Source organism: Embiotoca jacksoni, unplaced genomic scaffold, assembly GCF_022577435.1.
Source record: "Embiotoca jacksoni isolate LCO1_2020_lvr unplaced genomic scaffold, fEmbJac1.0.p SCAF_9, whole genome shotgun sequence".
Taxonomy (NCBI): Eukaryota; Metazoa; Chordata; class Actinopteri; family Embiotocidae; genus Embiotoca; species Embiotoca jacksoni.
Window position 1 is genome coordinate 9,145,785 of NW_027185447.1, and position 10,996 is coordinate 9,156,780.

The window sequence follows — 10,996 nt, forward strand, 5'->3', positions numbered from 1 at the left end:
GACGGATAAACAACGGAGGCAGGTTCAGACAGGGCTCACACAAAGTAATTTGGTGTGGCACAGACCCAGCTGGCAATCCCCACTGGTACCACAGCACTGGTGAATGAGACCCTCATTTATGTTGGCAGGGCTCCGTACAAAAAGAGCTTGCACAGAGCCTCTGGATTCTTTTACCCAAGGGGGACAGAAATGGTGTCCCACGGCGCTGAGCTCATGTTTCTGCCTCTCGGATTACATCACACACTTTCAGACAGGCAGGAGCAGCTTCTGAGGCGGAGGCCTTTTACTGTAGATAGTCTCAATTTATCTACAGGACAGCTGTATATTCTTTATGAATTATGATATGAATCTTTCTAGTCTGGTCCCCTCAGTGGCCGTCACTTATTTTACAATGAAATATCAAAGTAAAAAGTGTAAATGTGGATTAAAAAAAGACATGGCCGAACATTTCAAACTATATTATTTATTACATATTTTTTGCCAACGCTTACAGCAACACAAGAACTTTTCCAGATGCAACACATTGCAAATACAGTACTCTTACAGTACAGAGCCTTACTAAAGTTACAGTAGCTCAAATACTCGGTAGAGGACCAGAATCACTACAACTCACGAGAAGCTCAACAAAAACATCTCTCGCAGTTACATAGACACAAACACAGGAACCAACACTATTCGGGAACTAAAGCATCGTTTAAGGGTGAGCTGAACTGTGGCTGCACCAGGATGTGCCGTCGCTTCACTTCGCCACAGACCTTTGAACTTGGATTTCCAAGTCTCTCCAGACGGGGCAGGCGACCTAGCGTGGATTATTTATGAGCAATGAACACGCGGAGGTCTGAGGGGGAAGACCCGCTCACATGGGGTGCCTGAAGTTCTGGCCGGCGAAACGGGCCTTATCGCCGAGCTCCTCCTCAATCCTGAAAGGAAAGTGAAGACGGTTTGTTAAGTCACATGGACGTTTTTTTTTTGGTTTTTTTTGGAGCTGTAAACACGCGACGGAGCTATTTTCAAACCGTCAGAAGTAAAGTGCATGTTTCTGGACTCGCCTGAGGAGCTGGTTATACTTGGCCAAACGCTCAGATCGGCAAGGAGCACCTGTCTTGATCTGGGAAAAGGAATTCAAATGACACTTGAGACCAAAGCCGCAGTCAAAAAGGCAACGACCAGAGTACAGTTTGAATTGTCGTCTTTGAAAATCTCAACTCGGCAGCTGACAGAAACTTCAAACAGCCGTTTTACCTGTCCGGTGCAGAGACCGACCACGAGGTCAGCGATGAAGGTGTCCTCTGTCTCTCCAGAGCGATGGCTGACCATCACACCCCAGCCGCTGCTCTGAGCCATCTTGCAGCTGAAAGAAAAACAAAGACACATTAAACCCTGGTAGCTAGCTGATTGCTTGATTTACTGCTTTGTATTTTGGCAACAAAGTGTGGTCGCTCGCTGTGCTGCGGACACTCACGCCTGCAGGGACTCTGTGACCGAGCCGATCTGGTTGACTTTGAGCAGCAGGCAGTTGCAGGATTTTTCCGCCACGCCCTTGGCAATGCGTTTGGGGTTGGTGACGGTGAGATCGTCGCCCACCACCTGGATGCTGGTGGTGGCTGTGAATTTGGTCCATGCCTCCCAGTCGTCCTGGTCAAAGGGGTCCTCAATGGACACCACTGTTAGGACGGGAGGAGGGAGATGGCAATTGTACGATCGTTCAAAAACTAAAACATATCAGTCGACAATTATTATTTATAGAAACCTTACGCCTGCAGTTATTTACTTTCTTGGCCACTTGGGGGCAGCAGAAGCAAACTGCTAAATGCTCCACTACTTAATGCTAACCAGCTCGCTGCTAACTTCAGTAGTTTTTCATTGAAGACAAGTGAAAGCAAGGAGAGTAAAGCAAATCATTGAATTTTGCAGATATATTCCGAATATGCATCAATGATTCTGCTTGTACTATTCTGGGTATGACCAGAGGCTGACATGCTGTTTTTTTTCTTCCTCATATATACCAGCAGTTCATACAGTTGCAGCTACAAGCATAAACAGTTTATGTAGGAGGGAAAAAAAACAAACTGTAATTCAGCTACTTGTTCTTCACACTGCCATATTCTTGCGTTTACTAAAGTAATGACTTTATTACTCTGAAATCTTTGCACCTTGGAGCGGTAACAACTGGACTAAAAAGAGAGTTCGCGGGCTGTATGCATTAAAAACTCACCGGGGTAATCTTTGACAAAGCCCTTGTAGATTTCCGCCAGCTTGTCAGGAGAGATGTAGCGGCTGGGGTCGTCAGGAGACTTGAAGTCCAGATCGTACTTGCCAGCCTTGTAGAACTCGGAGGCAGCCACGTCCATGCCAATAACAATCTTGTCAGTGTAGCCGGCCTTGCCGATGGCATTCTTGAGCAGCTCCAGAGCTGACAAAAAAAACCAACAACAACATAGTACGGTGAAAAAAAAATTGTGACCAGAAATCGTAACATCAAAACAATCATTCATGCAAAATGAGTCACTGATGAGGACTCTGCAACTCTGAGGCATTTGCACTATCAGCACATTGACCTGACACTGGAGTCAGGGGTGGCAGTCTATGTACTCGGTGCCGAGAGGAGGCCTTAATTTAGAAAACATAAGTCAGCCCCTTGAATGACATGATAAGTGAAGTACTCTGGAAGGTCTAAGAATGCACTGCTTTCAAGACACTCTCTTTGGACAAGTCAGAGCAACACCGTAACAAGCTTCTGATGGTCGTCCTTTACGTGTCGCCTTGAAGAACAGTTTACTCGGCGGCATCTCATCTTTGCTGGCTTGTAATCAAACTCTTATTGATGCACGGCAGTGTTTCTAACTCTTTCTCACACCTTCTTTGTTCTCCAGGATGTTGGGGGCGAAGCCGCCCTCGTCTCCTACATTGGTGGCATCCTGGCCGTACTTCTCCTTGATGACATTCTTCAGGTTGTGGTAGACCTCAGCGCCAATACGCATGGCCTCCTTGAAGCTGCTGGCTCCAACCGGGAGGATCATGAACTCCTGCATGGCCAGCTTGTTGCCCGCATGGGAGCCGCCGTTGATGACGTTGAAAGCCTGAAGAGAAGCGGAGAGGATCGGGTTTCAGAGCATTATGACTCTTTGGATTGTCCTATTGTCATCATTTAGTCTCTTAAAAGCCTTTGGGACATGACTTGTAATTATAATGCTCACAGGAACAGGGAGAATGACTTCAGGGTTGCCAGCCAGGTCAGCGATGTGGCGGTAGAGGGGAACGCCCTTCTCTGCTGCACCAGCCTTGCACACAGCCAGGGAGACGCCCAGGATGGCGTTGGCACCAAACTTAGCTGAAAGAGGGTGGACACAGATATTTCAATATATTGTGTGAAGGTCTTTCAAGACTGCATTTATCAAATACTAATCTTCTTATATTCTTTTTCAAACAATATTACTGTTTTTTGAGCCTTTAAGGGTAAAATCAATAATGCATGACAGAAAAAAATAAATAAAAATGTTGCTCACTTTTCTGTTGCATTACAAAATGTGACGTTTATTTTAAACTCTATTAATCTCCAGCGACGTTGATAACACAAGGTAACGTGTGCATCCTAAAAATCAAGTCCCTTGCTCACTTGGTCACTTAAGTCATCGCAGATGTTCCAGTTTACTCTAGAGAGCAGTAAATTGAGATTTCTAAGACATATTGATCATTGTCATTTAATTACATGTACAGTTGCAAAGTCGCACAAGGGCAACTTTCTGTGGAGGGCTGCATTGTGGAAGCTGTTAGCAAAAAGAAGTGCGTGTGCCGTTGACACTACTTTTCTCGGGCCACTGTGGATTTTTCCCCCCCCTACTAAATATGGGCAAATTCCACCCTCTGAATTCAGGGACTCGTTAAAATGGCGACGGGTAAATATTGTCAATTGGTAAATCAAGATTTTATGATCGATTTCAGGTGCAGATAACCAGACAAGAATTTTGTTTTGGTTAAATCAATCCCACGCAGTAAATATGACAAAATGTTGATACTTCATCACGCTGATGCAAGAATCTGTTAAAAATATCATCATAAAACATTTGTAAAGCATCTTACACTTGTTTTCTGTGCCATCCATGTCCAGCATCAGCTTGTCGATCTTCTCCTGCTCAATGACGCTCACATCCTGGTTGAGAAATAACACCACAAAATACACCGTAAACTGGAAGCAGCGGATGAACGTTAACTCGTTAAATTCTAACTTTAGTTAGTTAGTTCAGAGGAACACACTCCAGTCACATTACAGTTATCAAAACATCTCCGAATCATGAAGTTGAAGCTCTGCTAATCAGATCAATTACATACAAAAGGTCAAAATTACAACGATGTAAATCACTCCTCGAAAGAACAACTAACAGGTATTATAGAATCTCTTGTTTTAAAGTACGGTCGGCCATTTAGAACTAACAGCTGAAAAAAAATTCTACTTTTGTGGATTCATTTCCTATTGAGTTTCTACATGTATTTAGAATGAAAGAAATAGATCAATTATTTTAAAGTTTTTGACACGAGAACACAGAAATATTAGTCAAACAATAAATGGTCCTACCTTGCTAACCAGTGCAGGTGCAATTGTTTTATTGATATGATCAACTGCTTTTGAGACACCTGCAAGGGACAAGCAGACCATGACTGACCGGGACAGAAGAAAACCATGCAGCGCAGACGACACAGATGACCACAGAGCATCCAATCTTGTGCGAATGTGTAAATGATTCATTATATAATAATTTTGTCACTGATTATTTTTGGCTTCTCTTTTTAGATCTGCGAGCATCTGCTGGTGCCTGACGAGGTTAGTTTCCAAAGGCAAACTTGCTCCTCATGCTGCTGTGCACAGCAAAATGTCATCCTGTTATTACACACTTTTATTTACCTGGTTACATAAAGCAGGAGCCAAGAACTCATTTATATATTTAACTGCTCTTTTGACTCCTAACAGGAGGAAGAGAAACGGAAGAATTGGAAATGAGGAAGGAAGAGATGAGGAAAGACAGCAGAGTGTGCAGTCGTGTTGAAATGACATGGACGATTACAAAAGGATGGCGGTAACCGGCACGCTTAGAGGAGGAATCGATGGAGACGGCTTACCTTTGCCCATGTAGCGTGTTTTGTCATTGTCACGCAGCTCCAGAGCCTCATAGATGCCGGTGGAAGCACCGCTGGGGACTGCAGCTCTGAAAAGACCTTGGAGACACAGAGGACGTTTTGCATTTGTTACTTAGAAGTGCTGTGTCATGTCCAAGAAATACGACTAAAAGGACTGACAGCAGTTTGATCTATGCTGCAGTGTAATTTTAACACGAGCCATTACCATGACGACGGACTTCCTGACTTTAAGTCTGGGATTACTATGTGACAATTTATACAGCAAAGAATCTGCACACAAGAACATGTTGGTTTGGACATTAAGTGTAGGAGGGGCTGCTTGGTCATGCAATGAGCAACAGTGAGTAAAATGTACTGAGGTTTGCCGTCCAATCAGCTTAAAGCATCCCCTACTACAGCGATGCCGTCCACCAGTTTTCTGTGCAGAAAGAGAAGTACAGCTTGCGCTGGCTGTGATGCAGAAGGCTGTGATGTAACAGGGGGAGACAAGCTGCCAACTGAGCATGTGCAGTGCATCTCTGACAGGACACCAAGCCACACCCTCACATAGGATAGCCATTTTGGATTCACCCAAGAGAAGAGACATTAGTGCCGAGTACAAATATATTTAGCTTTCCCACTGGAGCGGCAGGAATGGTGTGAGCCTCTGGGGATTTAGGGCTTAGGGCAGGAGGGCAGAGACACCCAGTCCAACCTCCGAGTTCAGGCTTAAAAAAAAAAAAAAAAAAAAAAAAATCATCTGCATCAAGGCATCAGCTGGCTGCAGCTAGAGGATGCTGGCTCTGGGTGCAGCACACTCACTTTGGTCTGTGATGTTAACAATGTCAAAACATGCCTGGTGGACTTAAAAGGGAATCCTGTCAAAGGTTATTACAGTACTATTTACAGCAAACTGGAGCAAGCATCCAAAACGAATGAAAAGACTGCAGGGCTGCAGAATAGGTCAGGCGATTTTCCAGCCAAAGTATTCAAGGCGGTGTGGCCCGTTTCACTCACTTCCATGTCAGTGGACATTCAGGTTACTTCATTAACATTCTCGGGACATTTAATCGGGTTGAGCTATTCCTTTGTTTGAGCTCTCAGAACAGAAAAGCTCACCGTTAAATTTCAAACACGGTCAGGCCATTAGTAAATTTAATAAATTAATCAAAGCTTCAGGCGTGGGTGTCAACCACCGCAGGGTTTAAATGTTTTATCCGCAGCAGCATTGTGTAAACTAGTGTGCAAATGGCCCGAGGAAAGCAAACTGTACATTTCATTTGCCTGACACCTCTACTTTGCCTGAACTATCAAGGGTTCAACTCGAGTTACAGGTTTGCTAGAAGCACCTACTGTATTAGCTATCTGTGCTCCCAAACAGGAACCATTACAGTAACAGAGTGCTATACAGGCAGTGCGATATTATTACAGGAGCTATTTTCACACATACATCATCTGATCTGATCTACTCTACTCTCGGACCTGGCAGGAGCGCTGGGCAACCGAGAGTCTGCACCGGCTTGACCATCCTAATCCAAAACCTTTCCAACTATCCAATGACAAAAGAGTTACTTCTCAAACTTGAGTGTTAAATATGATGTTTCTTAGTGCAGCATCGTAATTAGTGGGCAATAATTTCATGTTTAAGTTATGAATGAGTCCAAATACGGGTTAAATATTTAGTAGGCATTGTTGAGGAGATAGTTATGTTTTCATTGACCACAATTTCTTACTCGTACAAGTCAAGTCGATTTTATACAGTCCATCGCAAATCTCTCATTTTCCCCAAAAGATTTTGCAAGTTGTACAGTGTACAACACCCTCCTCTCCTCAGTCCATTGATTCAGAGGAAAAACTTCCCCAAAGAACCCTTTAAGGTGAAAAAATGTTGGAAACCTCAGTAAGAGCAATTGATCAGCCTCCCAGGGAGGTCAGACATGTAATAGATGCTGCGCGCACAGTGAAGCAGTACATTAAAACATGCATATTTGCCATACCGTACCTTTCTTAGTGTACAGATCAACCTCCACGGTGGGGTTGCCACGGGAGTCAAAAATCTCGCGAGCGTGGATCTTCAGGATGGACATGGTTCTGGATCTGTGGATGAAACGACAGGCAAGAGGCATCACTGCAGAGCTGCTCTACAGGTCGAGCAGACGGGACACCCAGCAATGATACTCACGAGTTAAAGCTTGGAATCAGCGCGGTGAGATGGCAAAACAACAACAAAAAAACATGTAACGCGCACTCGCAAATAAAAGCAATCTAATTCAAAGATGGAGTTTGGCGACGCAGCAATAAATCATCTCATGGATTATTTATTGAAACATGTATAGTAACTGTGCGCACCACCTGAAGCGACTGGCCTGGGCTGGCCTGGACGGCAGCGATATTAGTAACAGAAGTCACAGAAAGGCGTGGCTTCTGCAGCACAAACAAAATCTCTGCAGCTCCATTTAGTTTACTTAATATATCAGAATACAATGCAGCTTTGTAGAATACTTGCAAAACTGCACTCCTGTCAAACAATGAAGTAATAACTGTTGATAGCCATGTTGAAAAGTCGCTGTACCTAACAATAAGTGAATGACTTGGCACAATACGTGTTTGGCTTCTATTTGTTCAAGCGTCACTACTCTGATAAGAATAACAGGCCTGAGTAGTGGTGCAATCTCATGGAGGCCCAGTTATCCCTCAGCAGTGAAGGTCAGAGGCGGTTTTAAGCCAGACAGTCTGGTCATGACGCCTGCAATGCTATTGATTTTAATTGTTTTATCTACGCTGCCCCACATCCAGCGACTTGCCTTGCTCATCTATCAACCCACTCTGAGCCCCTGACTGAATTTAGACTTCAGCCTCTTTCCTGGTGAGGAAACTTGCCACTGGGTGCAGATGAGAGGCAAACATCACACAAACACACAGAACCTACTCTTTAGCCAAACAGAAATAGCCTATTCAACATTTTCTGGAGCCGCGTGTCAAACCTTAAAACCTTTTTAATGTCAATTAGGACTCGGGGACACGGAGTCATGAAAACTGTCAAGTAGGTGAAGAGTCCTCTGAATGTCTGGTCAGGTTTGTGAGCTCGCTTAATCGATTTATTAACATATTTCAAAAGATATAGAAATTTTGCCAAGTTTAAGTTCCTATTTCTGGTTACAGTTTAGTTGAGGGTGCTCGTGCTGTGACAACATTTAGACTTCGACTGTTAGTCAGTTAATACTTCTTGAAGTAAATTATCCACAAGGCGTGGTTTTGGTATTTGGTAAATTACCAAATTTGAACTGATAACATGCACTACTGAACTTCACAACATTAGTAACAGAAATAACAACACGAGGCAAAAGTATACATGTCTGATATAAAATTATCAGTGAATTAACTCACTAACTTGCAGCTATTTGGATACTCATTCCAAGTCATTTTCCAAGGACAAATCTACCCAACCAAAATGTTCAACCATTTGAAGTATGATGAAGTGTTTTACCTTTTGCGGTCATGAACTGAATGGGATTTGGACAACTGGTCATGCAGAACTTGTGCTTGAAGATGACTGTATAATTTGACGACGTTATATATTTCAACATTTCCCGACACAGATAGTAACCGGCAGGTTAATAGATAATATAAATCCAGTGAATTTGGGATTATTTTTGTTCGTTTTTTTTTTTGGTACCTGATGAGTGCAAACACTGGAGAGCAAGCAAGTGAGTCGGCAACACAAAATGGCACCCACAGATAAATAAATAATAAAGGACAGACACTTGATATGTTTTGTAAGCCTTACACACGTACATCAGAATGACCTAAACGGTGGGCTGAATAACGATATAACAGCAAATCAATACCGTGTACGACCTGCATTAACATTCACGAAGACAGATATCTTTCAAACCGCTTTCAATTAACCTCAAAACCACAGACTTGATGACTTGATGGCAGTAAACGAATCCTCCAGAGGTGTGTTTAGTAAGAGTAGGACAGCGAGTGACAAAGAAATGACCTTAAAGTTCGCGCACAGTGATTTTCCTTTCCAGTGGACACACCTCCCCCTTGTCTGCTGCTGCAAGCAACTGGTAGCTCACCCACTCTGAGCCAGTATGTGCAGGCTGTGACCGTCTCTGAAATACCGTCACGTCCCCCCCCCACCACCCCCCACCACCCCCCGGGGACGATGGACAGACAGGACAGTAACGGTCCTTCTTTTACAAACGGGAAAGCCTTTCTGTCTGTCTCTAAGTGGGACTTGCAACTTGACTCCCTGTTCCCACACACACACACACACACACACACACGCTGTAGCTCTAAATGGACAGACATCTCGCTCGCTGCCTGCCTGGTTTAAAAATAGACGGTGGGCTACACACCACGAAACTATGAACTAAAGTTGAAAGAAATCAGAAAGAAACGTTCAAAGTGGTTAAGCTACCAGTGGGACGTGGAGGTGGACGTCGAGGACGAAGAACACCGCGTAGACAATTATAAAAGAAGAAAAGTAGTTTACATTAACACACACTATCTCTGGATAGGCCCCGTTACATCTTTAACAGTTCGTGTCCTGCCTGAAAACGCGCAAATAAGAAAAAGGAATAATAAAAAAAAAGAATTAAATCAAAGTTACCTTTCCGGCCTAACTGTGTGCAAGGACGGTGCTGTGTCTCTCTCGTTCAGGAAGGCAGACAAGGCGGTCGTGACGCTTCTGGCGCGATGATAAGTGGAGGGAATCAGGAAGAAGCGGCGCAACGCCATTGGCTGGGGAGGGCTCACGAGGCAGAGGAGAGGGGCGCGAGGAAAGATGCACGTTCACCATTAGTACTCAGACATCCAAAATGAAGGGGGGGGGGATGTGCATTTTGTATCTCAGCTTGGAGCATAACGTTGATAAATGCAACGTATACAGACACGGAAGAATGCTTTTTAAATGAGGTGAATGATGGGAAATGTGTTATTTTTTTTTATTTTTTTTTTTTATTGTTGGTAGGCTTAAAGAGGCAGTATGCGGAAATATGACGCAGATGTGAGTACGTGCAGAGAAGCAGGCAGGAATCTCCAATGCAGTGTTTCGTTGTTGGTCACGTGTCTTCTGCGGTCACGTTTCCCGGCAGTGACTTTCTTTTTCCCCATCACGAATTTCATTAAATGAATGGGAACAGAAAGATGTATGCTTTTCTTTTTCTTTTTTTTTTATACAGGAGGCGACCCACACCAAACGATGCTTGTTCATCGTATGAAAAGATGATGAGAAGTTCAGATTGAAACCGGCTGAAAGAGATAATAGAAAAGTAATTTAAAAAGGATTTTAATCATTATATTAAACCAGTCTTCTAAGCATCAGTTGGGGTCGTCTAAATGGTAGACATCGAATAACTTTCACTTTTCAACCAAAATTTGTTGCATAAATCTAGAATTGTTTAATCTGAAAATGGTCAAATTAGTGCTGACTGGAAAGCTTCAGAATATTTTTTTTTTGAGAGAAGGGTTTCCCTCAGACATCATCATCATCATCATCATCACACGATGTGGGGTTTCTGCAACTGCGCAGTGCAGTGGGTGCAGCAGCACCAGTAGCAGATCTGACAGGAGTAACAGCGAGATGAGAGTCGAGCTGCTGCAGTGACCTTGAGGCTGTCAGTGCTGGACTCATCCAACAGCGCCATCTGCTGCCCATATCTACCCAGTAAAATGTCACAGCAACAAGTAGGCATTACAGTACAGATGGATTTTATTATCAACACAAGGTGGAGGAATTTATTGACTTCAAATTGCCCAACAGGACCCCAGATTCTCAGTCTCAACCTCAAAGAAAAAAAGAATCGAAATATTGCAGTGATTATTCCTGTGATTAACCCTGCTGTTCACTGAATGTACAGTGGCAAGTAAACAT

The 10,996-nt window shown here is 43.6% G+C and overlaps 1 protein-coding gene across 2 annotated transcripts; it reads right to left on the minus strand.

Moving 5' to 3' along the window:
- Positions 1-447: 447 nt before the first annotated feature.
- Positions 448-9,843, minus strand: eno1a (enolase 1a, (alpha)). Of its 2 annotated transcripts, none has more exons than XM_069140400.1 (12): positions 9,734-9,843; positions 7,115-7,209; positions 5,116-5,211; positions 4,574-4,632; positions 4,081-4,150; positions 3,198-3,331; positions 2,858-3,080; positions 2,216-2,413; positions 1,463-1,664; positions 1,243-1,351; positions 1,050-1,108; positions 448-920 (listed from the first exon to the last, which is right to left on the minus strand). In XM_069140400.1, the coding sequence occupies exons 2-12, from the start codon at positions 7,197-7,199 to the stop codon at positions 857-859; spliced, it is 1,299 nt and encodes a 432-aa protein (XP_068996501.1). In that variant the 5' UTR covers positions 7,200-7,209; positions 9,734-9,843; the 3' UTR covers positions 448-856. The 2 variants fall into 2 exon arrangements, with proteins under 2 accessions (XP_068996501.1, XP_068996502.1); XM_069140401.1 differs by lacking the exon at positions 4,574-4,632 and adding an exon at positions 4,901-4,959.
- Between the last annotated feature and the right edge of the window lie 1,153 nt (positions 9,844-10,996).

Coding starts and splice junctions, on each gene's coding strand:
- eno1a (XM_069140400.1), bottom strand. CDS start 7,199: ATGTCCATCCTGAAGATCCACGCTCGCGAGATTTTTGACTCCCGTGGC. Junction 5,212..7,114: donor TGATCTGTACACTAAGAAAG/GTACGGTATGGC, acceptor TGTGTCTCCAAG/GTCTTTTCAGAGCTGCAGTC. Junction 921..1,049: donor AAGTATAACCAGCTCCTCAG/GCGAGTCCAGAA, acceptor CTTTCCTTTCAG/GATTGAGGAGGAGCTCGGCG.